The 27,849-nt window shown below is 48.2% G+C and overlaps 9 protein-coding genes across 9 annotated transcripts; 3 read left to right on the forward strand and 6 right to left on the reverse strand.

The window, feature by feature from the left end:
• Positions 1-28: 28 nt before the first annotated feature.
• Positions 29-2,545, reverse strand: BP5553_00932 (uncharacterized protein; the record flags this gene model as incomplete). The annotated part of the gene is made up of 3 exons (XM_032009555.1): positions 29-978; positions 1,360-2,109; positions 2,182-2,545. 3 exons carry the CDS (start codon positions 2,543-2,545, stop codon positions 29-31), a joined length of 2,064 nt encoding a protein of 687 aa, XP_031873609.1.
• Positions 2,546-3,403: 858 nt separating this feature from the next.
• BP5553_00933 (uncharacterized protein) lies at positions 3,404-4,259 on the reverse strand (the record flags this gene model as incomplete). The annotated part of the gene is made up of 2 exons (XM_032009556.1): positions 3,404-4,042; positions 4,107-4,259. The coding sequence occupies 2 exons, from the start codon at positions 4,257-4,259 to the stop codon at positions 3,404-3,406; spliced, it is 792 nt and encodes a 263-aa protein (XP_031873610.1).
• A 1,042-nt stretch (positions 4,260-5,301) lies between these two features.
• Positions 5,302-7,242, reverse strand: BP5553_00934 (uncharacterized protein; the record flags this gene model as incomplete). Its single annotated transcript, XM_032009557.1, has 2 exons — positions 5,302-6,821; positions 6,876-7,242. The coding sequence occupies 2 exons, from the start codon at positions 7,240-7,242 to the stop codon at positions 5,302-5,304; spliced, it is 1,887 nt and encodes a 628-aa protein (XP_031873611.1).
• Positions 7,243-10,674: 3,432 nt separating this feature from the next.
• On the forward strand, positions 10,675-11,109 carry BP5553_00935 (Uncharacterized protein; the record flags this gene model as incomplete). The annotated part of the gene is made up of 1 exon (XM_032009558.1): positions 10,675-11,109. One exon carries the CDS (start codon positions 10,675-10,677, stop codon positions 11,107-11,109), a length of 435 nt encoding a protein of 144 aa, XP_031873612.1.
• A 303-nt stretch (positions 11,110-11,412) lies between these two features.
• Positions 11,413-11,718, reverse strand: BP5553_00936 (uncharacterized protein; the record flags this gene model as incomplete). Its single annotated transcript, XM_032009559.1, has 1 exon — positions 11,413-11,718. One exon carries the CDS (start codon positions 11,716-11,718, stop codon positions 11,413-11,415), a length of 306 nt encoding a protein of 101 aa, XP_031873613.1.
• Positions 11,719-12,754: 1,036 nt separating this feature from the next.
• BP5553_00937 (putative 20S-pre-rRNA D-site endonuclease nob1) lies at positions 12,755-13,999 on the reverse strand (the record flags this gene model as incomplete). Its single annotated transcript, XM_032009560.1, has 1 exon — positions 12,755-13,999. One exon carries the CDS (start codon positions 13,997-13,999, stop codon positions 12,755-12,757), a length of 1,245 nt encoding a protein of 414 aa, XP_031873614.1.
• Positions 14,000-18,453: 4,454 nt separating this feature from the next.
• Positions 18,454-19,412, forward strand: BP5553_00938 (uncharacterized protein; the record flags this gene model as incomplete). Its single annotated transcript, XM_032009561.1, has 3 exons — positions 18,454-18,468; positions 18,515-19,247; positions 19,294-19,412. 3 exons carry the CDS (start codon positions 18,454-18,456, stop codon positions 19,410-19,412), a joined length of 867 nt encoding a protein of 288 aa, XP_031873615.1.
• Positions 19,413-22,382: 2,970 nt separating this feature from the next.
• On the reverse strand, positions 22,383-24,190 carry BP5553_00939 (Clock-controlled protein-like protein 8; the record flags this gene model as incomplete). Its single annotated transcript, XM_032009562.1, has 2 exons — positions 22,383-23,716; positions 23,773-24,190. 2 exons carry the CDS (start codon positions 24,188-24,190, stop codon positions 22,383-22,385), a joined length of 1,752 nt encoding a protein of 583 aa, XP_031873616.1.
• Positions 24,191-25,535: 1,345 nt separating this feature from the next.
• Positions 25,536-27,122, forward strand: BP5553_00940 (uncharacterized protein; the record flags this gene model as incomplete). The annotated part of the gene is made up of 4 exons (XM_032009563.1): positions 25,536-25,574; positions 25,630-25,758; positions 25,814-26,875; positions 27,042-27,122. 4 exons carry the CDS (start codon positions 25,536-25,538, stop codon positions 27,120-27,122), a joined length of 1,311 nt encoding a protein of 436 aa, XP_031873617.1.
• Between the last annotated feature and the right edge of the window lie 727 nt (positions 27,123-27,849).

Here is a 27,849-nt window from a genome sequence, read left to right on the forward strand (position 1 = left end):
TCCATTGAACAGTCTCTCGACAGTTCGGTTACTCTGGGATATTTTGAGGAGCGTCAACAACCTCCGCAAGTCGTTCGATCCCATCGGAATTCTTCCAGACATGGAGTCTATTTTCATCTTCAACGATCCTCGTCCAGTTCGTATATGGTCTCTCTCTCACCATCCACGAAACATCCTCGGCTTGATAGTAGTTGATTCGCTTTCTCAAAACGAAGTTACCCCCGAAATTGGCGAATAGCGGCCGACGATCCCACAAAAGCCGACACACACTCACGACATCCATATCAAGCTTGGGAGATAAGCCAAGGTACACGACTTCGAGGTATTCAAGATTTGGGAAGTGCTTGAGGAGTGAGAAGATATGCTTCAGTCGGTCTAGGCCAATGCCGTGAGACGGGATGTAAAGACGCTTGAGATGGTGCCGACCCAAGCAGACTTGGCTTCTGAAGGTGGTATAGTCATTTCTTGTCTGGGTGCCAACAAGGTTGAGGAGTTCCACCGATTTCCAAGCTGGGTCCCCCCGGATCTGGAAGGTGTTAGAGCCGTAGAGAACCTCCACGGCTTCAGCGTAGATTTGCTTATTTGTGCGGAGTAGGCTGGTGAAAGGGGATATACCGGCGCGGGAGTTGCTGGGATAGATCGGGGAGTCCGAGTGGAACAGGAAACCATATATTTCATCTCTGATTTCACGGGGAATATCCAGGAATCCGAGGGAAGGGTCTACTGGCCGGACCTGATGCGTAATACATTTTGAACTTGAGGGCTTGAGGAGTTCAGGACTCGGGCTAGATACAGAGCCGAGGTAGAGGTTACTTTCGAGTGTCCCCATAGTTCCGCCACGGTAATTGCTCTTGGGGGTCTTGACGGTCACCAGCAGAAGTGGGGAAATGCCGAGCGAGGGTATAGGACACGAACGTTGGAGAATTCCCTGTTGCCGACGAATGGTCCGGGGACTCTTGGCGCAATATCTCTTAGCACCTAGACGCCTCGATCATATAGTGACTGCTCCAAAGGTGCCGTGTTAGCTTTTTACAGTCCAAATGTCCCTTATGCGTGATCTAGGGACGCCAAGTTCGGGAAGAGGAGGTATCTTACGTGGCATCACGCTAGAACATGATCTGGTAGGATTATAAACGTAGCGAATTGTGAAATAGTAAGTAAGAGTCAATTGGGGACGATATGTTTTGCAAGATAGAAGATTATATACTCGTGGTTATGTGTACTCCCTAGTACGCCGGCAAGACCGCCCTATATCCCTGCTATCGAGCGAGGCGACCTGGTTGGCCGAACCCAGGTCGCCGCCCCAAAAATAGGATCAGGGTGGGTTCGGGCCGGGAGCTTCCCCACCAACGCCCTGACCTGATAATCGGGCGCCAAATTCTTGGTAGTCGGGAGTGTCCCCAGACTCTTCTGCACTCTCGGGATTCTCAACCATGCTCTTGTTCTTCGACGCCCCAGGCCCCCCATCGCCAAGCCGTCTGAAGGTAATCTTGACCGCATCTTCTAAGAATGACCCTATAAGCAGCTTGTTCTCCTGATCATCTTGTAACATTGTCGCTATAGCCTCCTTTTCCTTCCTATCGAGCTCTGCACGCTGCTCAGAAATGACCTGAAGCTGTTCATCGAGCCTATTCTCCAAGAAGTTCTTGTTAAGTTCCATGTCTCTGATTCGGCTTCCGATCTCGAGCTGGAGGTTTTCTAACTCTGCCGCTCTTGTGTGATCACCGAGAGTCTGTGCAAGCCGCGAAGCGGACTGGATCATGTCGTATGTCGCGCGGGCGGTTGTCGAAAGGCGATGTACGGCCGTGTGTCGAAGCACGTTTGTAGAGAAGAAGACTTTCTCGAGAGGTATCTCGGAGTCGTTGTCTATTGCAGAAGCAGGTAGTTTATCGCAGCGCTTAGCCAGAATTCTTGTCCACTTTGTTAATTCAACCGCCTCAGCGCAATCCCATTTCTGTTCTTCTAATAGCGACGGTAGCCATTTGACGGCGTAGTCGAAACAGCACTCCTCGAGCTGACGCTGGACTGTTGTAAGGATTATATGCTGAGCCTTATATGGAAGATACGACGGATATAAAGACGGAGAGCCCTTTGCAGCTGGCTCTAAATCTACTTTAGATAGTCAGGGTCATCTTTAATTGTCATATCTCAGTGTAGGTAACTTGCTCTCTAGAATATCACCATTTTCATACTCTCCACGCTCACCCGTAGATGCTAATTCTTCCAAAGCCTCCGCTACGGACCGGGCGGCGTCATTTTCTGAAGCTGTGCGTTGGATATCGCGGGCTTGGGAGGTTTGGAAGAGCTCTGGGAATGCGATCTTTGCTCTCAATTCGGACTCGAAGACGCGTTGATCCAAGAGGTACTTCACAATTTCCGCGACGTGGTCAAACCCAAAGTCCTTGATCAATGGTTTAAACGAATTTTTGTGCTGCTCGATAACCTCTTTAACTTTTTTAGATTTTCGAATTTGAGCATGAGGGCCAATAAATACAGTACGGTAGGCAAGGAAAACCCGCCGCTTGTCCGCTGAAGAATAGGCCATTGAAAAAAAGAAGAACTTGGAGTTTGGAAGCGGAGTGATTCCAATGTGCAGATCATCGATGCTTATACACAGCGCCACATTCCGCTGTCTCTGTGTATGTCCGGGCATAATCTAGGCCGCCAATCCGGTCGTTAGGGTTTCATCTCATGACTCACCATTAGGTTACTGCCATCAATAGAAGAAGTCTAGGAGCAGTATAGCATGCAGCCACATGCTTTCACAGAAGGTCGGCATATCTTGCGCAATTATTCCGTAGAGCGTCTGAAATAGAGAAGTTGTCTACGCCACTGGCATGTAGAGGCTCGAGACCGGTATCACTACAAATTTCAATGCCTCAATAAATTCGCTGTCAGACTTAGGAACGAATTGACTCTCGAAAAATGAATGCAGGGGCAAGCAAAGGTGGCGACGCAGCGAATAAAAAAAATACAAAGGGATAGCTGGAACGGCATATTGCAAGTATATATAGCATGGATTATGGGATGTGGGTCGGGCCGCAAACTTGCTTGGCCCAGCCAGAGGGTGGCCAATGAGAAACCCTTTGCCGGATTTATATCTTATTAAACATAACTCTCCATCCACATCCACATCCTCGGATCGTAGATCGGCTCTCTCTTTCAGGCCGCCCTGTGTCCGCAATCATCGCCCGGACATCTACCGCCGGTTAAGGAACGCCTAAGCGCCTTTCGCGGTGGTTGCCTTAGCTTTGCCCTCAAATCCTCTAGCCATTGAATATTAACTCGGCGGGCCCGCTGACAAGATATTCTTGCTCCGTGTGACTGACGCGCTAAAATTTCAATAGACAAATCTACACCTCGACGCCCCTATACAATCAAGGTAGAAAAAGAAGATGTAACATCACTCTAGCTCACTGACACCATGATGGCTTGGAAGCTCACTCCGTTGATCGGAGGCATCCTTTTCTACGGCGCCGGTTTGCTCGTAAACCACTCGTTTTTCGTCCTTTACGGCAACAGGACGCTTCCTCCGTAGTATTATCCACACGATGGCAATGATTATAGCAAGACCGGCAACGCCACCAACGACGCCGCCAGCGATGGCTCCTGTGTTTGACTTCGAGGGTGTTTCAGGCTCACATGATGTCGTCCCATCACACGGGGGGCTCGATGACGATATGCTCGAGGGGCTCGATGTGGTATGGGAGGATGTGGGAGAGGACGTAGTAGAAGTGGATGTAGAGGAGGGAACGACCTGATCTACTTGAGAGTCAGTTTGATCTCCTTCGCCTTCGGGTCTCGAACGAATAAAGGGGATTAACACACCTCCCCCTTTGCTCATGATCTTTAGCAAAGTTTCTCCATTTTGAAATGAGTCTCCGGCCTTTGCACAGCCGTCACTATTAGATCTGGTTTTATATCCAACAAAACCCGGCCGACAGCAGAAATACCCGTCGTTGTCGTACAGATCCCACCTTCGATTTGCGCACTGGGGATCCTTTAGTAAACTGGCTGTACAGTTGGCGGCGGTCGGGCAGCACTGGGCAATCACGTTAGCATAAGCGTTCCAAGGACGCGTTCCCAATTCCCAATTCCCAACTTACGTTGACATTGTACTGCTCTGGACACTTCGTCGTGGTGCCGGGGCAGCACGCGCGAAACGGCGCCCGCGTTGCGCCACAGTCTACTTCATTGGCCAGGCACGACCCGTTGGTACGCAGGGCAAAGCCAGAAAAAGCGGCCGAAGCGTCCGACATTGATAAGGTAATACTCGAGTAATTGTTTAACAGAAATGATTGCTAGGTAGTGAGGAGCAACCAGCATACATAGGTACGATATTGAAGTTATCCCCAGCGTGAAACGTCGATCAGAGACGAGGGAGTCCAAGTGCAGACCCGGACAATCCAAGGTCAGGGCGATTTATTAGCACGTATTAAGGTACATGTACTGTACGTACTCCGTATATTCCTGGTAGTTCTTTACGTGAAATAGGGGCAATTATCTAAGCTAATCACGTGCGTGAGGGGGGCAGTGATCCCGCTGATTGGGTTCTGGCGGACTGCTGACTGGATTCGATGGGGCGAAGCACGGCGCTGTGCAACCATATGAGTGAGAACCTGGGCAAGCTGAAGACGGCGGATGGTAGGTGTAGGTGTAGGTGTAGGATAACCTTAAACCTCAGCGTGGTATTTTTGCAAGCCGCCGCGAGGTAGATATTCCTTCTCTTGGACTAATTATTATTGTTAAAAATAGGTAGCTGAGCCTCAGAAAGCGCGTCTAGGAGTCTAGGACAAAATACTCGAGCAGTGACACCGAGTGTTACGCCGTACTTGGGAAGAGATGGGACAGGAACTTGTGATTTGTAGATTGTATATGGCTCGAGAAATAGCGTCGCAGATCACAATATCCCTACAAAAACGAGCCATAGGCAGCCATGGCCCCCAGAGGGATTATCTCCACAACTCCAACCGCAAGATCGCATCTTCAGGATCTTCTCTTTCTAATAATAATGGTACGGCGTTCCTCCTATCCTCCTCAACGTCCAATAGAAGGGAGAACGGAGTTGCTGTGCAGTCGCTCCTTGTCGGCCAAGAGTTGCCAACCTATTCGCGAATTACCGCATATAGATCGGCGCCGAGTCTGTGTCGGGCGGTTTCGGCACATGTCGATGTATGTGTCGAGGACAGCTATCCCATGTGGCAGACGGTACGAAGTACAACCTACGGAGGTATATGCTCCCTTGCTCGCGAAAGCTTGGTCGTCCGAGTCATTGTTTTGGAAGTTGGCGTGGGCGCATCGCTATCCACCCTGTATCCTAATGATGCTAGGTCCGAACGCCATATATATGCCATCCCGAGTGGAGATAGTGAGCTCTTTAGTAGTGCTGAGAGAGTTCGTATTGATTATTGCACCGTTCTGCTCTGCCGCAACCTGGAGCGCTTTGTCCTCTTGAAGCCACTCCAAGTTGAATGAGCATTGCCCAACGTGATGAGCCGCCCAACTTGCTGGCAAGTTGCCCTCAAGTTCGACCAGAAGCTCCAGCCCATTCGCTGAATATCGTAGAGGTGGCCGGTTTGCTTTCACTCTATCCGAGAAGCATGTTCCTTGGACAAGGATCACATCAGAGTTACTACCAGAGCTTATGTCCGAAGCATCATCACTCGAAGTTAGTAATGATATTCCCTCGCTATCGCTATCTGTTTTGCTGGGTGACGGGTCCGCTGGGGTTTGCGGAGGAGTAAGCAGCGGAGAGCCGATAATACCCTGCACCGTCGAATCCGACATGGCCAAGGATGAAATGGTGCTCTCGTTCGGGTGAGGGTGCAAAGCTCGGTGCTTTGATGAGAGCATAGCATTTACAGACCGCCTGATGCGTTCGTGGAGAACTTCATTGAAGCCGACCTGAAGCTCAGGTCTCGTCTCCAGGTTTGGAAGTCTCCAGGCGGGGTACAGCCTCCCGTGGGTGCGTGGGATGTGATACTTGCCGTGGAAGTTAATGAAGGCGTTGCAGAGATAGCACGCATCTTTGCTAGATGAGATAACCCGAGGTGGACGGGGAACCGGATTGAGTTCGTAGTGCATCACGAGCTGCATCTCGGCATGAATCTTCGACTCCTTTGCGGCGCGTTCAAAAGTGTCTGAAAGGCATTTATTTGCTTGTTTCTCCTTCGTCTTGAGCTTCTGGCAAACCTGATGCACATTTTTGGACGGCCCCAGACCATTGAAGATTCGGGAGAGCGAGGACGGCAAAGTAGGCTTATAATTGCCTGTGGGTGGGAAATACAACGTTGACGGCTTGAGATGTACGGCCATGATGTCCGCCTCCTGGAATACGATCCAATTCTTCGCTAATCTAAACAGAAGTCTAGCGGCTTCTCGATACCTAGCAATCTTTTTTGTGTGAGCCACCACGCGTTCCCTAGCTGTCGGATCTATATCGCGGTTTGAAATTGTCCCCAGGGCCTCAGGAACGCTGACGGCTCTTGTCAGGCGGTAGATTTCGCCCACGACGTCTTGAACAAGGCTATTAAGCTGTAATGGATTGTGGTATCTGTGCTCAAGCTCCTCTAATCGCTGGATAAGTCTTTCTGACTCGATCACAAAAGTCAGACCGGAGCTGCCTTCCTGGCTGGAGCTGTTTTGACAATGAGTGCGTCTCAAGGTGTCGGCAACTTGTTTCAAAATAACCCCAAGGAATGGACTCTCTTTATGATTAGTTGAGAGGTTTCCCTTGGAAGACCTCATCCGCGCTAAAATCCTATTCCTACACAGTGAGATAACTGCACTAAATACCTCATTCTCAAGTCGCGGATCGGGATCTTGGGAGGTATCAGTCTAAATCCGTCTTATACTCGGAATCAAGCTTGCCACACCTCTAGAGATCCTCGCAAGAATCGCGAAAATGTCCTGGAACCCCTTTGTGACAGTTTTCAAGATTTCAGTTCCACATTCTGGTCGTCGCTTGTTGATAGCTATCATCACACGCAGGCCTCGCGAGGACCCACGCTCCTCGACACACAGAGCCATGATATGGTTTGGATGATCACTGATCCCGGCGAGAAAGGCAAGAGTACCAGTAAGATCACGCTCTATCTTAAGAGAAAGATATCTTGATTCTTGTCTGCCCTCAACATTATCGGTGGGATTCCGATGTCGAGGCTCCACAACATTGTGGAGTAAAGATAGCAGAGCGATGTTCTCAGCGCAGATTACTGGTGGCAAGACTCTGGAATTTTCCATAGCAGCGTGCAAATTATCACGAGATATACCAGATAGAGTGGACTGTATACATATTGAGGGGAAAGAAAATGATCAAGGAGGGCGGCATACACAAACTCCCGTAGATTTGGGAGGCTGGCATTGGAAGCGGGTAGATGCACGCCGCCTCAAGGCTCCGCGTGGGCCAGCCATGGCTGTTCCGGATGACTGCGCAATCATACCATTTTGTCGTCGAATGAATCAACGATTCTTGCCCGTCCTCTGGGCTGTAGTAGCCCCATGAGCCGAATTCGTGATCTTGCAGCGAGATGTGTGGTTGGGCTGCAGAAGCATGCCATCTCCAGGGCCAATTGGGGGAGGATCCGTCAACCCCTACTTTCGGGGTTCTGTTTGAAAGGGCGAAACTGGAACCTCTGATAGTACTGGGGTGGACATTCATGGTTTTACCGTAGAAAATTGTCTCCTTTACGAGTACGTCTGAAAATTGCCAATCTACGGTATGTTTTATGCGGGGAATTCTTCAAGTGATGAAAGACCTACCTTACATGTACCACATTACGTAGGAGTCACTCTCGCTTGCGACCCAGGCAAATTTATAATGGTGGATTTGTCGTTGCGACAGTTCAAATTGGCTGAGGTTGCAGACAGAGGTCAAATTCGCCCAAGCACAGCATAGCACTCTTCCAGATACATCTCTTTTCACCTTCAATTGAAACCCTGGTTACCGATTTCTGCTCGCAACTCACTTGTGACTCATCAAGGTCAGACATGCAACTCGACGTGGCAGATGTGGCTGGGCGGTGGTGTAACATACGCAGCGGCCGGATACCACCTCGTGGGGCTCGTTGCAGACCGGTTTGTTCTGCAATAGGCGTGTTGACACATCTCAATAGAATACACACTCCGTCTACAATTACTAGGGGCGCTGTGGATAGAATAAGCAGCGCCTCGGAAGATAAGGGCTCAGCTTTAGGGAAACGTACACTTTCACAAACTTGGATTTCAAGAATTAAACTGTCTCTAGGTATCTCCGTGCATTTTTTGAAGTTATCAAAGATTATTCGAGATAGTGTTAGTTGTAAAAATATTACAACAGCTGCTTTCTTTTTAATTCTATAATCTAGACTTTGAAATATAGCATTTACTACAACATCGCCACTTCCAAACCTCCCTTGAGCCCCCAACTCTTTCCATCCTCTTAACGACCACATATTCAAGCTCGTCATCTTAGCAGCTGTTTGCCATCACTTGGACGGCTTTCGCTTTGTTTGCTGTTGACTGCACCTTCGGCAAATTGTGACGCGACTCACTGTATGGTCATTTGAAATGAATATGGATTTTAATCTAAAAAGTGTCTTAGAAACAAGTCCTAGCGGATAAAAACAACGCTTTATTCTTAATAATACTTATGAGTTTGACATTGTATCCGCTCATTCTAATGAATCACAATTCTTAATTAGTACCTTTTAACTAAGTTGAACGTGCTTTGTCTCAATTTATTATATTTATTAACAATGGAGCCTTTATGCCGATGGAAAGAACATGGCAGAGAATATTTCCAAGTACACCGAGAGATAGTGAAGTTGGAGTCTAGCAAGAGGCAGAGAGTGATGACTATCATTTCAAGCAGTTGGCAGATAACGTGAAGGAATTCGCTGGTCAACGTCGGACCTTCCTCTGCTTCTACAGGCTCATGCGTACAAAGATCTTCACAACCCCCCCTTTCTCTGCCAATCGCGTAATAGAGTGTACCTGGGATCCCAGCATATTTGAGGCCTCTGCAAAAGATTGGGACTCCCCGCCAGTCCAAAAGCCAATCAAGCTACTCATAACACCAACCGCGCAGTCTTTCCTACCATCCACAATGGATAAAGGTTCGACCAAGGCGAGATCTACAACTAACATCACAAATCGTCAAACCCAATCCATCATCAGCCAAAACCGCGCTCTCCATGCAAATGCTCCGTCATATGCTTTCAATATCTCGGAAACAGCCTCCAACCCCCCAAGCCCTTAACAAACAAGCTAACTATGCCACTCTCTCATTTCGACCTCGTATGTTGGATTGACGTCAAAGTTTTCTCACAGGATGCGATTGGCTTCGAATCAAAAGTCTTTGTCACCGATCCTCTCTCCCCCCAGAACTCCCCCCAAAACTCCCGAGCAACTTCACCGTACCTTAGCATCCCTTTTTACGGCAAGCCCCATCCTACTAGCCAACCATCGCACTCGAAGAAACAATATGACATGCACAAGCTCGCGGTGTACGACTCCGGAGCTCTATGCGACCGCTTCAAGCTTTCCAAGCGAGCTCTGCACAAAGAGCAATGCAAGGCAAACGAATCGAATATGACGAGGATTCCACTCTACTTCACTTTGGTGTCATGGTATTCGAAGAACAACTTACTATCTATGGCTTCAAGTGCAATGGAAGCCCTGCACGCGAATGGACTGGTTGCACAAGGATATTCTCTACACTCTCAAAATTAAGCATGCTCCTCACCTACGCAAATTCAAGGATTACCCTGATGCTATCCATAAATGAGGCGGTTCATCGTATGTCGAGGGATTGAAGATCGATATTGACTGCTTAGTTGACTAGGATACATTGAAGTAGCTTTGAGTTTGTGGGGAAAGGTAGGGGCTTGCATTTTACATTTGGCGTCTCGGAGTCTCCAGCAGCACTTAGTGCTTGCCATTTACATTGGTGTTGCATGTATTAGATACCCATCCATTACTCCAATTTGATCGATGAATGAATGAATCCCACTGATCTATCCCTTGAAGTAAATCTGCCACCTTCATAATTACCTGTAAACATCATTTCGTAGCAGTGTATGGGGAAGTGTACATGGATTTTGTAAAGTAGTTGGGGTGACGGCACCTATATTCGGTACGTTCTAGGCTGAGATGGTAGTTCAGGTATAAAACGGGAGAGGATATATGCAAGATAGGACTATATCTTCTTTCTAGGGGCTACCTGAAATCTTCCCGTAAACTAGTCGTCCAGGGTTGCAAAGACACCAAGACACCAAGGACCTAGAAATAGGCCGCACGGCTATAATTGACCTTATTCTTGCACACGTTGCCCGTTCTATCTTACCGAGCCTTGACGGAGCACCTCCGGGTACATTTAGGCCTTGCCGTTACTACCACTATAAAACCCACATGCTCATTGTTAAGTTTTGTCATTTATTTTCCTGGGCATTGCCCGCCTATAATTGCCTAGGTACATTGTTAAACGAGCAGGTTACAATTTGCGGTGAGGTGATGAGAAGCGAAGTGCTTTTGTGAAACAGGGAATATGCGACTTTTTCTACCAGTACTTTAACTGACCACAATCCACCTTCCTAGTACTCTACGTATCTCTTGAGAACTCCACATCTAGAGCAAACTAGCAAGTAGGAAACCATTCGAGGATCGTGATATACGAGCTGACAACCCTAGTCTTCAATGGCGTCCGCTGCAGCAAACGCTACTTCTAAGTTCCTAACTATCAGTCAAGTCAGCCGTCTCCATAATACCTTCGTCTACAAAATTGCCCAGCCCAGTCAGGCTCCCATGCCTGAGTCAGCAGTCAATTCACCCATTAATATCGACTACTATGAATCGCAAACCAACTTATTCCAACTTGCTGCAAACCTTGCTGAAAAGATAATGAAGAACCACTCATATCAAGATGAGAACAAGCGCACAGCTTATGTGGCAGCCAATATGTTCCTCAAAATCAATGGATACCAGCTCGAAGAAACGCCTACCGCCTCAATGGCAGACGCCCACGTTGTCGTATGTACCAATATCTGGACCGCAGAGGAGCTTGGCAGATATTATGAGTCAAATGCGAGGGCCATCCCGGGATGGAGTGATTGCACTAAGGAATATACGTGAACTATTTTGATTACATGTCCTTCAGTCGGTCCAATGTACTACCTGGTCCTGTCTCTATCGTGCTGGCAAGGCGTGCGAAGCTCTCTGCTTATGTTAGAGTAAACTGGAAGGGATAAGAGCGATAAGTACCACAAGCGGTGCCATTCAAAGCGATAGTAGATAGTAGCCCAAAATGAAATAGCGTTGCATCAGTCGTTTCTAACGTTTTCGAATAAGGAAGGGCTACAGGCAATTCGAGGCGAGCGCATTCTAGCGTGGATCCTGAGACAAATTAACAACCACGGTGGCTATTTAATTAAGGGGTTAACTACCAATGGCGAAGTGTTTTGTGCGATGAAAGAAAGTTAGAGGTACTTCGACTGCTGTGCCATCTGGAAGCGGTCTGCCAGCCAAGATACTACCAATTTCAGGCGCGACTATAACATAAGCTTCATCGAGATCGCCAATTTTAATCTCCACAGCCTTGCTAATGGGTCCAGCTCCAGGGCGCGGGTCGAACAAGGTAGCTTTTGCGTCGTGGTAAAGCCTCCGTCTGCTGTGATTGAGTCGATAATTAGGACCCAACCTTGGACGTACGAGATTGAGGAGGGCGAGGCGGCTGAAAGGCATCACAAAAGGTGACGTGAGGAAAATGTGAAATAGCAGTCTCTTGCCACTGGCAAGTTTGAAAATGGTTGCTGCTGCTCAGTACTCTCTCGTTCTTCTCTTGATACTGTACTGTAGAAACACTGGGGAGGTTGTGTCGGCGATTGTATCTTATCTGATCCGAAGCAGCACTCGCTTTACGAGGCGTACTTCGTACTCGTACTCAGATTTCGCTTAGTAGAGAAAATACAGAAACCCCAAATTTTTATCACGAAGCTCAACCAACAGAAGAGTAGTACCACATCCAAGGTCCGCATTCAATTTATACCGCAGCACCTTTCCTAAATACGAGGTTGGCACCCTATCTCCATATGCGCAATTCTCATAACTAATATCTCTGTCCAGCATTTTCAAAGCTCCCCACCGAAAACAGCCATGCATCTCATGTACACTCTCGACGCCCAAGGCAAGCGGATCTACACTTTAAAGAAGGTGGTTTCGGGCGAGGTGACCAAGTCCGCGCATCCGGCACGCTTTTCGCCTGATGATAAATACTCGAGACATCGTGTTACGCTGAAGAAGAGATACGGGTTGCTTTTGACACAGCAGAGTGAGTTTTTCGCTTCCCTATTCTGGTTCTGTCTGTTCGAGAATATATTACGACGCTTGTGCAGAGGAGAACTGGAATTACGGGGGGAAACTTTGCTGACCAGTCTTTCTAATAGAGGATTTGAGGGTTTTGGGACAATGAGGGGACAATGAGGATGAGGTGAAGTGGCTACGATCTGCGGCTTGTGGATGGAGGTTGGGGATGCAAAAGAAGTACGCTTGTGGGAGTATAATAGGCGTCTCGGTGGATACGATCTCTGGGATTGGCGTTTTGGCTTGGTCTTGTGAATTGATGCAGGACAGGCAAACCATTACGATTTATCGAAATATGGTTGATGCGAATAATCTTCTCTATGGAGCTCAAACGCTACCTGTTCTCGCCATTGCATGATATCATTCTGGTGATTCCTCATTTTTAAACTCCGGACACCGTTTCCTGCAACCCTTATACTCACCTTCTTTTCTTTGAATTCACATTCCTCCCGGCTCCTACTTTGGGTCTCCCACCCGCGCGTCCCCGGTCTCCAGACAAGATATTAGGAAGATAGTCCTCATCCATAAGGTCTTTGTCTTTCTTTCTTCGAGCGCTCGTCATGGCTGCCACATATTCCTTTTGATCTTCAGCCAATATTAAGCCTTGACCCCAACCGCCTTTTCCACCTCCGGCTACCATTTTGCCATTCGATGTTCCAGCAACAGGCTTTGGAACACTATAAACATTCCCTCGGGTATTCCATTGCATATTCTTTTTCAGATGTACCTTAAAGTTGCCATTCTTGTCGGTAGAGCAAGATGTCCGGAGAAGAGTAGGCCCACCACACCGGGTGCAAAACTGTTTGCTCATATCCTTGGTAATATAAAAGCACGCGTGGCAACGCAGAACCCAAGTCTTGAGCTGCCGGATCCGTTGGAGGGTTGAAGAACACAAATTTAGGTTCATTCGCAAAAGAACATTCTGCATCGCGAAATCGGATGTAATAACTGCAACTTGTATCGTCTTAACCTCTTCCTCGCGCTCCACCAAACCGTTCAAGTCTTTTTCCTGATATTTCTTAAGATTTTTCGGCGTGATCCACCCTTCGTCATCTGTGTCATCTGATTCGGAGGCTTGTATTTCTTCAACTGGATCGGGAAGACTGTTTCCTTCGTCGGCGTGAGAAACGTCTTTAGGTAGTTGCTCTTCTGCAGAAGCCTCTCCCACTACCTGCTGCCCTGCATCAGAAGATATATGAGACTCCGCGAGCTGCTTCTCGATGCCTTCTGTCTGTGTTTCTTGCTTCTCAGGAGCCAACTCCTCTGCTGGTGCAGGTGGATTTCCGTTGAGTCGCTTTTGACCAGGTACGCTTCGTAATCGCCAGTCGCCATGATTCCTTTCACATTCAAGTTCATAGGCGAGCGCCATGAGATGAATGTCAGGCCGACTGAGCACCTCCAAATCTCCCGTCCTCCTTGCAAAGTCGGTGATGACTTTTATACTCGCCGGCGTCGGCGACCTGCATTTTATGAATGGTTTCAAGGTCGTCTCGACTCGCGCTCTGGTGACGGGGTCTCGAATTTCGTCGATGACTGCGGGGATAGTGTAGAGCTCCTCGGCTTGTCCGAGGAGGGTCGACACGGAAGGTTCATTCTTTATAATAGGTCCCGCATCGAGTACAATACTGTGTATCGGTTTCTGGGTATTTGTATTCATCGCCATTTTGGGTGTTGGACGTGGAAATAAAATATGGTCTCGGCGGGGTGTTCGCACAAAAGTTATCGTGTTTCTGCCGGGTTTTTGGGTACCGAAGGCGGTGTGATCTTCGGTATCTCGTGACCTTGACCCCCTTTTAGGTATGAAAATCATAGTCGCAACCACAATTCATCTCCACGAATTGGCGCCCTTGCTCTCCGAGAATCATTTCGCTCTTCTTTAATCGAAAGAGAAATTGTGGCTGTTGCTTCGCCCTAAATGGGGCACTCGTCGTATCTGAATCCCGGGATATGGCGTATCGATCGATACTCCAGTTGCGCCTTAGCTAAAGCTGCCCTTCGTTCAACCGTGTATTACTACCGCATCTAGCATGACTTGCCACAATATTTAACTCTCATCATCAACCCATCACCTGTGAATCGGATTTACCAAGGTCGTTGAGCCACCCAATCCCAGTGTTAGTCTCCCAAAGACCCTACTACAAGGAACAAGCTGCGTGCCTCCACGCCGTCCCTTCCACGGTGGACCGTTCAACACGATGCGAGCGAACTTCCAGTTTATGGCGACGCCACTATGGCATTTCCATTGCTTTTCACAGTTCGATAGGCTCCAAGCCTCTAGTAAGCCTCCTACAAGGAAACCACGAAGGCTAGTAGGATTCATGTTGGCCACCTTGATCATAACTTAAGCTAGTTGTCCTGGATATGGTGGAAACAACGACTCTCAAAGTATACTTTTTCGGAAACATACTTCCTTGCTTCTTACTCAGCTGGCCTTCCGGGCCGTGAAAGACATGTCAAACAGAGAGAACTTTAACTTGGTCGCCTTTCACGCCCGAGACACTCCGAATACGACAAGGTCCACAACTCGAGGCCATGAACTCACAACCTATTCCCTAGGTTAATACATGCAGATCATCATGGTGGTCACCTGCCCCGTTCCGCGAACACTTCCGCATCTGTCGTGCACCTGATGATGTTATCGCTGTGCAGAGAAATTGGCGCTCGATAGCAATGGCGTATGGAACATGTAGGAAGCTAAAAAGAGAGGCGTATAGAAAAGTATAGAAAACCAACAGTAAAATTTTAGACCTTACCTGCTCTAATATAAACGACCATACATATATCAGGAGAAGCAGCTGAAGAGGCCGACTTCAGGCGTTGCCAAGAAAATAATGGCTGCGGTGCGGAAGAAGCTTGTGAGGAAATTATAATGATAGGGTGGATGGGCATAATGGAAGAGTGACGGAGAAAAGAGCAGAGGAGGAGGATGCGATACCTAAGGATAAAGGTGAAAATGACGATGATAAAGACGATGGAAGACAAGAGGACGAGAGCTGTGTGAATTAGAACTAGAACATTAACATTGAATCAACACATCAAGATTGAAGTCAGGAAATTCAATGTTGCTAATTCCCTATGAGAGGGCATGACACCAAATCTTGTCCGTTTTTATTCTATAGTCAGTTTGCGTTGACAAGTTAATGGCGGAATTGCGCTATATGCTTATGCATCTCAAGCATAGCCCTTTAATTGTAAAATAACGATTAGAGCAGCACCGGGGAATACATCCGGGGAATGTTAAGCATTCGGCGAATATATACCTACCTGGTAGCTTCTGCTTTTCGGCGTCACAGCATCAGCAGACCTTGACGATATGCAAAAGAGTGAAAACTCGCACTCACCCTCACTCTCCAAACCTTTCCCAGGGGTTCCGCCAGAAGTATTTTGGCTATTTTTATGTGATTTACTAACTAGGCTAAAATATTGACTATTACCTATGGAATGCGGGACCCAACTAAAGAAAGAAGGCTGGTGATGGTCACGTGCTTCATGTCTTGCCCCTTTTGGGAAATTTCGCTTACTCTGGAGGAAAACCATCACTGTTGTTCCACTCACCGCAATCTTCTTCCTTCCAGGGAATTATCCGTCCATCCCCTCGCCATTCAAGTCATCGACTTCCAAATCCGAGAAAGAGACATTGCACTATCCAAAGTCTATGATAGCTATATACCAGATGAAATTCCTCATCTCTTTTTGCCCCAATGCTGTGACCATCATACCGGCCCGACCGGTTGCTACCTCTCAACTAAGCAGCGACTGCCCATCCCATCTGAGGTATCATCACACGATCCGGGGTCATCAACAGCGTCATTTAGTGCTACACCACAGGCTGGTTTTTTGAACAAGCTCTAAAGTTAAGTCGACTTTGCCCGTTTGGAGTCATGTTGCCCGGCCATTTATTTAGTGGCGGTAAACAGCACCCCTGACTGTAAGCATGCGTGCAAATGCCACTCATCTTCAACAGAATTCCCATTGGTGCAGATCGACTAGTCTCATGATGAGAATGGGCCAATCCCTCCAAAAGTATGCTTTCTGTCAAGGGCAGAACACGTGGACAACTACCCACTAGCAACTCGTTCACAATCAAGGTGTAACTCCCCTTGGACAGTCTCCATTTCCTTGCCACTATTAGCAAACCAACATTGGCCTTTAATCTTCAAGAGAGAGTGTTTTCGTTCCATACATTACGAGCCATATTCTGCCTGCCGTTCACATTGTGTATCCTAATGCACCTTCTCGGCACCGTTGACCTCCTTCTGATGAGATATAAACTCAGCCACGCGGTCCCATTCTGGCAACTATGAAGTTCCGTATTACCAAGATACGGCAGCGAATCAACACCGTCGAATTGGCGAACCATTGCGGTAAACGCATGTTCAACCGGGAGCTTAATTCAACTCCGATTTTCCTTGGGGCCGAGTCGCCTGATACCGCCTTAGAATGGTGCCCTTTTGCGTCACCCGCGGCTGGAAATAATCTTTCAATATCCGATATTCTGTCACTTGCAGAAAGCTGCTGCACAGCCTGGCATTTTTGCCTTCTATTGGATGCGCGGGGTGCTGGAGGTTGCCATTTGAGCTGTGAGTTTCTCGATAAGAGTAGGGCAAACAGATCTGAAAACGAGGCAACCAGGCTAAGTCGCGAGAAATCCTCCATCAACGCCCGAGTTGTATTGTGCAAAGAGGGCGGGGCCATGCAGTGGCAACAGACCCCTGCCACGGTTGCAGCTGGAAAATATATAAGAAGAGACAGCCACCCATCAGTAGGTAGTGAGTTCAGTGACATGAACAACAGACTCAAGCCGAATCTCTCGAAATTGCAAGTTCGCTCAACCCATAGGGTATGCAAATATCAACTGTGATATCCCCTATTCTTCTCGACTTCGAACTTTGGAAAGGTCGCTAATCGTCTGCAGGACTCACAGACGTTTGATTCGTGCGATTGTCACCCACACCAATATCGGCTTGCAAGGCCTACTCACCACAACAAAGGCCCAATTAAATCCACACTCGCCCACCCACATCCACATCCACATCCACCTTTGCTCATTGCTTTTAGGCGGAGATCAGCTCTCAAGTTATACCCGAGAGGTATTCCTCTGGCCGCAGAGCCGCAATTTGCTTTTCCCAGTTTGGGACCGTATTCCGAAGGGAATCTTTGCTCTCATGTTTGACAACGTCTCCATGCTGGCCCGCCGTGGGGTTTCTCCCAGGATGCATGCCCAACACCCAAAGCAGACAACGCCACGCTGCCGCTCGAAGGTTGCAACTTCTCCGCTCTGACTGCAGCGACAGAAAAAGTACTTCGTGCTGCTTTTCCAATCACATTCATCTCTCCTTCATTACTCATCAGAGCCAAGAAATATCGGATCGTCGATATAGCTAAGGAAGGTGGACATTCTTTAGTTGGCACTCTGGGAGACGAGCAACCCTAGAGCCATCCCACATGCAGAGCAGGTAGTACACCCAGTGTATTGGAATGCTCGTTATACACCCATGGGCTTCTTCGGGGTTGTTAGCAGCTTTTCCGTCAATTCGATTTCAATCGCAATCTATGAATTTTATGGATATCCACTCCTATCATCGGATAATCGAACTCTTTGGGGTAAACGGGACTGGAAGCCGATATCAAGTCGCTAAAGCATCAGATGATTTATTCCGACCCGATATGCACCGATATAAGCTGTCAATTCGTCATCCGTTAGTCACGCGAGGAAGTTTGTGTGTTGTCCCCTACAATATGGATTGGCTTCGGCCAAGTCAGGCCGATCCGACAGGATCCACCATTTGGGCTTGGTCTTACTGACGGCATTTGGCTCTACCTCACAAGCCAAATATGCATACATGGAGCTGTCATGCAGCTCCATGCCAGGATGCTGATCCGAGCAACACTCGATAACCCAATGAATATCATCACGAGGACTCATACCACCAGTTGGGCAGCAAATAATCTTTGAGGTGGGTTGCTATCGCTTCCAACTGGAAAAATTCATATCATGTCAAGATTGCAGATATTTCTCCCGTGTTGCTTTGACTTATGATGCCACGCTGTTGCTCTCTCCTCCGGCAGAGGATTGGAAGATCTGTCTGTTTCTCAGTACCTCAACACAACTAAGAAATGGGTTCAAAATCCGTAAGTTACCTGTCGCTATCATTGGTCGTAGCCTGAAAACCGGTAGAAATCATCGCGCGACTACAAGGGATCGAAAGCGCAAGGCTCCTCGTCTAGCTCCCAGCCGCCAGTTAGCTTCCTCTTCATCGTCAATGAACTACCTACGAATAACGACCCTGAGATAGAAGGATCGATCCCTCTACGACACCAACACGGACGATGGCTTCCCCCAGATAATCACCTAGGCTTCCTAACTCAAAAACCGGGTTATGTGTACCGGTGGAATAACGGTGACGTGAGCCTTGCCCAAGGTTATTACTGGAGAGATGACAGAGTGGGAAACCCGGTTATTGCCAACGGCACAATATATAAATACGAGGGGGGTGACATATGGCCGCAATACTATAGAGGGGCGACTGTCTTCTACGGTGGCAGCTTTTTTCAATTTTTCACTGCTCAAGGTGATGTTGGCACTAGAGATATTTGTACATCGTCACCTGAGGCCGGCTGGCACTATCTTAAGTTCCACCATGAGAATAGGATTTCCCGCGTTGACCATGATGCCCCGGAGGAACACCTTATTGTGCGAAGCGCAGGTTGGATTCCAGACTTACTCCCAGAAGCATATCGATCACAATCAACTAGGGCCGTTAATCAAGGAGGCCTAGGTGGTCTTTTGTCGATTGTGGTCGCTTTAGTTGCTTTTTCTTGCATAGATAAAAACGAGTTGCATTATGCGCTCATAAATGATCGGGCATGGAGAGGTCACAGATGGGTACCTCATGGAAGGGAGTCTGGGCGTAAGTGAAAGTGCCATTAGAAGACTCATGCACTGAATATCCACAGGCACCAAAGGACGAGGGGTAGTGGCCACCATCTATCTGGATCCTGAAAATACAGAAGGATCTACAAGGGATTCGATTAACAATATTGAGCAAGGCAATACCCCTATATTCCGGACTTAGAAGCGGTGCCTCGCCACATCCGACTATGGGACAACGGCACAATATCGCTCTACGTTTCAAATCGCAGCTAAAGTTGCTTGTTAGGAAGATTGTTATAACTTATACGTTTCGCCGCTACGAATATCAACGGCTCCTGGCACTGAGATATATCCTATCGGCGCATTATATACCCAACGTTTCATATGACTCGGTCTATTGTTCAGCTTGGCGGTTTAGTTAGTATGCAACAACTAAGGGTTGCGCAGCTGAGGGTTTGATTGAGGACTTTCTTCTATATTATGACTACTGTCTTCTACGGCTTGAAATCTTGTTTTTATAGGCTAGAGTTATCATAGCCTCCACCATTCAGTTCGCCAATGGTTTGGCCAAATACAAGCAGTACACACGCCTAGGTTCAATTGCTTTTGGTTTTGTGGTGGTTTTGAATAGCGTTTCTACAGCGCCTTCGCCTGGATTGGGTTTTGTCATCATAGGAATGGGATGAGCTTAAAATATATGCCCTCCAATCTTAACCTGTTCAAGTGATTTCATATTAACTATACGCTATAAATTGCATCTATTCAAATAGGAAATGACACAACTCCGTGCACAACGCAAAAAAGGGAATACGTTCTAGATATTGGCAATTCTCATAAATTATGAAGGCCGGCTCTCTCCTCACCGTTAATCTCCTCCTTGCTTTTTGCCACGCCACGCCCAACAGAGAAAACCAACGGCGTCATAACATTGTCACATCTGTTATAGTCCGTTCTCTTTGTTCTTTGGTGGTTCTTCCTAAGCGCACGGTAATGGGTTGGTCGTGGATAGTAGCCTACTCGTAAATTGGCTGCGATATCGTGAACTATTCTACGAAACGACTGAATCGACTGATAGCAGGAAGTGCCTTGATATTTGGAATAAGTGGTGGGAAGAGGGCTGTAATTGTTCTGCTGGTGTAGGGGGTAGTATAAGGAAGGTGTCAACCAAGACGGATTAACGGTCGAGGGACTAAACTAGAATGATGGCGAAGACAGGCAATTCATAAACTGATTGGCAATTTCAAGACGGAGCAAGTCGGAGAATGAACAAGTTTGTCGTCATAATAAATCCGGCGAATCTCCGGCCCTGCTTTGTCCAACATTAAAAGATTCATATTCTCTATCCCTATTCTTGATTGACCGGGATAAAGGAATGCGACTGATTGGAGCGTGGACATACAACGAGTCCGATGGAGACTTAGCAGCGGGAATAGCTAAACGATGGTCATGGTCCCCAACAGCAATCTCGGCACTAACTCGTCTGCCGCTGTCAGCTTCTCTTGATACTAGGGTGTTTTCATTTCCCTAGTTCTCCCTCTGGTGTTGGGTTCCTAAATTGGCAGGCGGAGCGAGCGTAGAAACAGTTGAAGTTGGCGTGGGATGGGCGTTTTTATCTTTATACGGGCTCACACTCCTCTCCTCATCAGCTACTGAGTGTAGGAAATGTTAGGACCAGTTGCAGAGTTGTTAAACGTATCGCCCATTAGACCCCATGTAATATCAGGGCCGATGTGTGGTACATGGCTCCGGCAGTTGGGATGAACACCGTAGCTCAAACGTGCGGGGAGAGGTGAAACCTATATTCTCTAGCGTAACTATTGGATCTATGGTGCAATAATGTTGATCCAGGGAATTTGGCTGGTAAGGAGAGTTGGCGTTGCCAGTGAGTGTGCAGGGTTAGCCTGTCGAGGTCTTGGCCCATCATCCTGGTGTGAATGTCGAGTATATCTAGTTGAGTATTAATCGAGGGTTCCTCGTAACTGTAAGAAACGTTGCCAAAGGTCGGAGGCTCTGGTCCCAATGCTGAGGGGTGGAATTGTTGTTTGTTCCGTGGATTGGATGGAGTGGTAAGTGACATGCTAAGACCCGTGGAAGAAATCAGTACACCTCGATGCTCCCATGTAGCCTGAAAATGTGCTGCAAGTGAAAACGGCCGAGCAGTTGTATTGAGGCTGACCTTATTTGGAACGTTAAATTTCGCAAAGCCTTTGGAGACAGGGCCTTTTTGAATACCCGTTGTGAAAGTCTGATGCTGCTGGCCTTTCATGGAAAGTAGCTGAGAACCAGGCTAGAGGAAGAGGAAATTGGAAGGCCATCCTCTGGAACCAAAAGTTCCTCGGACGAGATGTCCTACGAAACAGAACGTCTCTAGAGACAAGCTATACCCGTTGCATCTTGGTGGCGGTTCTGGGAAAGCATTTCCGGTCCCGGGTCAGAGGCAGAGCAAATTCCCAGCTGTTGTTGCGACTTATGGGTAGCTGAAGGACCCCATCTCTGGAGAGAAAGTGATTGTTCATGAATGGGGGCTGGAAATTGGGATGACGATTCCTCCATACTGTGATTAAGCCAAGAACAGGAGACTATAGTATTCGTGTGAAGATGATCCAAGGTAAGGTTTTGAGAGTGAAGGGCCATAGAGAAAACGAACGCATTGCAAACGGTTTATATCTCTTAGTCGTAGGGATAGGACCGTGAAGTCGACTAGGAGCATTGTCTCGGATGTGATTTTTATTGCAAACTACCACTTGGTGATGCAGGTTGCCAGGTGGGCCGCGCTATCGTTTTCTACAGCTAATGATAAATGGCAAGGAAACACAGTGTATCATGCTCTGTGAGCGGTGAACAAATCTAAATCGAAGTAAATGGATGAAAGGATGACTGAGGACAAAGAAAGCTCGACGCATTCAAGTAGAGAATGCTGTGGGTTTCCCAAGACCCTCTGCAAGTGAAACCATCAATATGGCAAGACAGATCAGGCTCAGCCTATGTAAACTATCGGTATTAGATTCTACCTCGACTTAAAGAAAGTATAGTAAGTGGTATATAAAATCGCACATGCGTAATCTTCCCCCATGCCTATTGATTCGCCCAGACTCCTATGGTAACACCAGCCAAATTATTCCAAACCAATAACTCCGACATATCTAGACAAAAGGAATATGGCATACAGCAGTTATCCCATATTCACATCTGAAGAACGCCTCAAATCCCCATTATCTTGGCCGTCTATTTTTGGTAATTGAGGAGGTGGCTTTTCCAAATTTCCAGGAGTGCTGGAACTGCCCATCTCGCCTTCGGCTTCCTCGCGCTTCTTCTTCCCTAGTCTCTCGCACCATTCCTCTGCACTGGTGATTGTACCATCAAGTACACCCGATACCTGCGACATCATATCGAGCCCTTCTTTGGCTAGGACCAGAACTCTGTGTGCCCCCTCTATCTCTGCATCGCTCTGCTCTAGGTTCCGCGAGCTGCCGGTTTCCCCGCTGCTGCGCGAATTGGCAAGACGGAATCTTTGAGGCAAGGATGTCAGATGTCTCTTGACTAGTTCCCGCGCATTGTCTGGCAATGCCCCTCCTGCATATTTTGATACAACGTCGACAACTTCTTTCAATGTTTTCAAGACATCACCCTTTAGTTCTGCGACCTTCGCATTCAAAGCCGAGCGCTCGGCCTCACTTCTCACCACCAATTGTCCTTGTTGTTCACCTTTCTCATCGGAATTAGTGATTGCGCCAGAATTTTCGTACGCCGGCGATTGATCATATTGCTCTAGTGCCGATTTTAAGGCCAGAATGACTTTCCCGATGTGCTCATTCGCCCAGCTGAGCCAGCTTAAGCAATACTTCAGGCTGCGTAAGCTCTCATCGCTCATTGCGACACTGAGCCCGCTTGTGGATAATACGAGCCGTGACTGCCAGGAACTTCCCGGACTTCTCACCTCGCCCTGTAATTGCGCAGGTACCAAAGCCCTCTCAGTGTCTTCATAACTAGGGCTTCTATAATCATCATATGCCGGTAGGCTATCGGCTGTTGAACTGTGGCTTGGCGCCCTTTGTCGATGTTGCAATTCTTGCCGGTAGACTGGATACGGGTCGCGTGGCACATTGCTATCCGTTTCTTGGCCATCCGTCTCAACTTTGCGGCGTTTGTTTGAACCCTCTCCAGCAGTTTCCGCATCAGATGGTGAGTGATGGCTTGGTCGCCGCCCACCGAGAAACCAACGTACTCCTCCTTCAACGCCCGTTAGGCGCCCGACGGAACCCACTGTATTGACAACTGGCGAGAACCTTTTTTCCACATATTCCGCGCCCGATTTAAACCGTGGGCTATAGTTTTTGGATGCTGAGTAGGCTGAGAGGGAGCCCCCGATTGCGGTACCGATTAGTGGGTGAGAAGTTGTGAGGAGGGAGAGCAAGGGCTCTGCCTGCTGTGCCCCTCTCGTTCGGGAATTGCGTGGAGAGGATGAGGGTAGTGAGTTGTGACGTTGGGGAGGAGATTGTACAAAGTCTAAAACAACGCTGTTAGTTTGATAAGGCTGCATTCTTGTTGTGTCATCCACATACCAGCACGAAGATCCCCCAAAGCTTCGGCGGCAAGCCGCACATCTGGATCATCAATCGAGAGCACGCTTCCGCCCCGACCTCCTCGACTATCAGGTGTACCCAGGTCCATCGCAGTTGGAGACCCCATGCCACTCGATGTATTCTTGGGCGATAATTGCGCCGGTCCCGGCTGGTAATATGCCGTCAGGGGATTGGACGACGGCCAGGTGAACGGATGCTCCTCGGGTTCAGACTTATTTCGTGGCTCTGGTCGAGCGGGAGCTGGTAAGGGTGGCAGCGTGCGATCATGATGGACAGGTTGGGGATCGGTCGAGGGGGCAGAGGGAAGATGTAAAGATGGAGGGTCGTGCGACTGGGAGAGGGAGTAGGATGGGGGTTCCTCTCGCAGCATGTGAACTTGCTCCTGCTCTTGTTCCATGCTAAGCGCAGAGACAGAGAGCAGAGCGCGAGCGCGAAGTTGACGCGGATGGTAGCAGGTAGTTATAGATATTATAGCTATCGTCTTGTAGATGGTTGGAAGAAGGCGACGGCAGAATGGCACAGCATTGGTGATATTGTGCCGTGTAGTGATGGTCGGACAGTTTCCTGTTGTCCTCGGTCTCAGCAACGAGTCTCGTTGCTCGTCGACTTGGCTCTCGATGCGACACGCCGTGGGGCGCTGGGAAGCCGCAGAAAGGTCTCGAGAGCTACAGCAGCGCAGTCGGTGTTGTATTGAGGGTTGCCTATCAGGATGGCGATCGGCGCAAAACCAGGTCTATTCCTCGCAGCGGGTGTTGGCAGCATATGGACAATCAAATGCCCAAGTGCAGGTAGGTACTTCGTGCAAAGTGTAAAGTACAAAGCAATCATCGCATCTGCGGATCACATGCCGCCAATTCGGCAAAAGGCAACTTCTCACGTGCAAATTGTCAGAGATAAATCGATAAATGGGCTCCAAGGGCTGAAAATTGGATCTGATACTTCGCACTCGGGGTGGCAAAGGTGGCAATGGTGGAACGGCATAGGATGCAAAAGCCATTACAAGCATTCATATTGTGATATTGTGATAATTACTACCTTGTGCATGTGGTACTTGGGGTGACATAGGGAAAAGTTGCCCTGCCACCTCAAGTGCGCTTGCAATACAGCATCTGCTTCCTCGACGTTTATAGTCTCCACGACAGCTATAGCAATAGCCACAGCTTGACCTGGAGCCAGCCAGAAACAAAAGCGCATCAACTCTACTGCATCGCATCGGGTCTGTATGGGCCCTCTGACGCCGCCCAGGCAACCTGTTGCTCTTTCAAGCAATGCCCGGCCAGCTCTTATGGTCCCTCTATAGTTCAGTCTCCGCGCCGCGAAATCGCTAACTGCATCAATGGGAAGGCAAGGTTGGCACTGACAGAATGCCAGGCCGGTTGTGCTTTATATGTTGAGCTGCACTGTCTAAAAGGGCGCGTTGGAAAGAAGAAGAGAAAAGGCCGAAAGAAACTCGCGACCGAGATTTTATATTTCCCGGCTCCGTGTTCGTCGGATCGGCGCTAGGCCCTATTAGGCGGCTCGAGTTAGCGACGCGGCCACTTCAGTGAGAGAGAGCTCTGGACTGAAATGGCGGGCGTGGGGCAGGAACACTAGAAACATTAAATCGTTTCCCCCTGACTATACCCACCAATCTTCTGCCATTGCCATTACGAATGCTGCGGATCAACTGATCTCCTTCTTCTTGCCAATCTGGCTTGCTCGGCCCAGTTCAAGTTGTCCATCTCTACGTGCCAATCGCTGTCATGGCGTCCGCTGTCTTCTTTCTCGATCTCAAGGGCAAGGTATGATATGGTATTCGCAGATCATGGCGGACTGTCTACTGACGATACTTGGCAGACTCTCTTGGCCCGGAACTATAGAGGAGACATCCCTATGTCCGCGGTTGAGAAGTTCCCAATACTACTGAGTGAAGCAGAAGAAGAGAGCTCCGCCGTCCCCCCCTGTTTCTCAGACGAAGGAATCAACGTATGTCATGACATGGCTATTGCACAGGAAGTAGCATGTTCTGACGCTGTCATAGTATCTCTACATCCGCCACAACAATCTCTACCTTCTAGCCTTGACAAAACGAAACACAAATGCCGCCGAAATCCTGCTCTTTCTCCATAAAATCGTCGAGGTCTTCACCGAGTATTTCAAAGAGCTCGAGGAAGAATCAATACGCGACAACTTCGTCATCATCTACGAACTCTTGGATGAAATGATGGACTTTGGATATCCCCAAACCACCGAATCCAAGATCCTCCAAGAATATATTACTCAAGAATCACACAAGCTGGAAATCCAAGCGCGGCCTCCAATAGCAGTTACAAATGCCGTGTCGTGGCGGTCAGAGGGTATCCGTTACCGGAAGAATGAAGTCTTCCTCGATGTTGTAGAATCGCTCAACCTCCTTGTCTCGTCAAATGGCAACGTTCTCCGCTCCGAAATTCTCGGCGCAATAAAAATGAAATGCTATCTCTCCGGGATGCCTGAGTTACGCCTGGGGCTAAACGACAAAGTTATGTTCGAAACAACAGGTCGGGCTACAAGAGGGAAAGCAATCGAAATGGAAGACGTGAAATTCCATCAATGCGTCCGTCTGTCACGGTTCGAGAACGACCGCACTATCTCCTTTATCCCTCCGGATGGAGAGTTCGAACTGATGTCCTACCGTCTGAACACGCAAGTCAAGCCATTGATATGGGTAGAATGCATTGTGGAATCGCATTCTGGAAGTAGGATAGAATACATGTTGAAGGCGAAGGCGCAATTCAAGCGAAGGAGCACAGCTAACAACGTCGAAATCACCGTTCCTGTGCCTGAAGATGCAGATTCTCCACGGTTCCGAACGAATATCGGGAGCGTGCATTATGCGCCCGAGAAGAGCGCGATTGTGTGGAAGATCAAGCAATTCGGTGGGAATAAGGAGTTCTTGATGAGGGCTGAATTGGGTCTACCAAGTGTCAAAGGCGATGACGAACATGGAGGTGGCATGACGGGCGGGTTTGGAGGTAGTATGGGTGGCGTTGGAGGTAAAGGGGCAAAGAGACCTATCAGTGTGAAGTTTGAGATTCCATATTTCACGACGAGTGGAATCCAAGTCCGCTATCTGAAGATCATCGAGCCGAAGGCATGTATCCCCCCTTGCCCCCTTATACCGTCTTATTTTAGATCGTGTGGCCACATCAAATTTTTGGGCCGCATCTCAATCTACATCCTCAATCGCCGTCTCTCCATACACCAAAGCCTAGCTAATCTCCCTCTAGCTCCAATACTCCTCATTACCATGGGTCCGCTATATCACTCAATCCGGCGACATTGCCGTTCGATTACCAGACGTCAGCTGAGCATCGTCATTTCCTCATCATCTTTAGTAGACGAAGTCGATAGAGCAGGCTAGCCTGAAGAAGCACAAGACATGATGGCTGGACAGGGAAAATAGCATAGCGTTTCAGGCGCCGCTAGGCCGGAGTTACGTAGTATAATGATGTTTATGATGTTGGAGAAGAGTGAGGAGCTAGCGGATAGGTAGGTAGGTAGGTAGCTCACTGAATCAGATCTACCACGAATCCGGAACTACATACATGCGTTTCGTACTTATGGTAGCCCGACACCTTTCGCTAAGCGCTAAGAGCATATTTTGTTCCAGTTATGGCCATGCTTACCCCTCGTATCTGCTTGCCCCTCATCTGTTCTCTATGTGCATGTTCTTCACTTCCCATCCTGCAGTTTGTTCAACAGGTTTATCAGCATACACGTGCTCTCCAATTTTGTCTCTTGAACTAGGCACGTCGAGTTTATTGTCCTTCTTCGTCAAGTTCATTTCTAAACATAGCTGCAACATCCAATCGCTTCTTTCTAACAACTGTACTGTACATTTTGTCAACCTAACAATTTATGGTTCATATCTCCAAGTTTGCAAATCCAATCACTATTTCTGAGCTCCATGAAGTCTACCCGAGTAAAGTCAATAAAAATATATGTCAACCGGTGCCAAGCTTGGTCAAACCGGAGATATGCATTGAAAGAGTAAAAGGCAATACAGCTGTACATGTGTCTATGAAGGAAGGTGGG

The sequence above is a fragment of the Venustampulla echinocandica genome (genome assembly GCF_003357145.1).
Source record: "Venustampulla echinocandica strain BP 5553 chromosome Unknown scaffold_0, whole genome shotgun sequence".
Lineage (NCBI taxonomy): Eukaryota > Fungi > Ascomycota > Leotiomycetes > Helotiales > Pleuroascaceae > Venustampulla > Venustampulla echinocandica.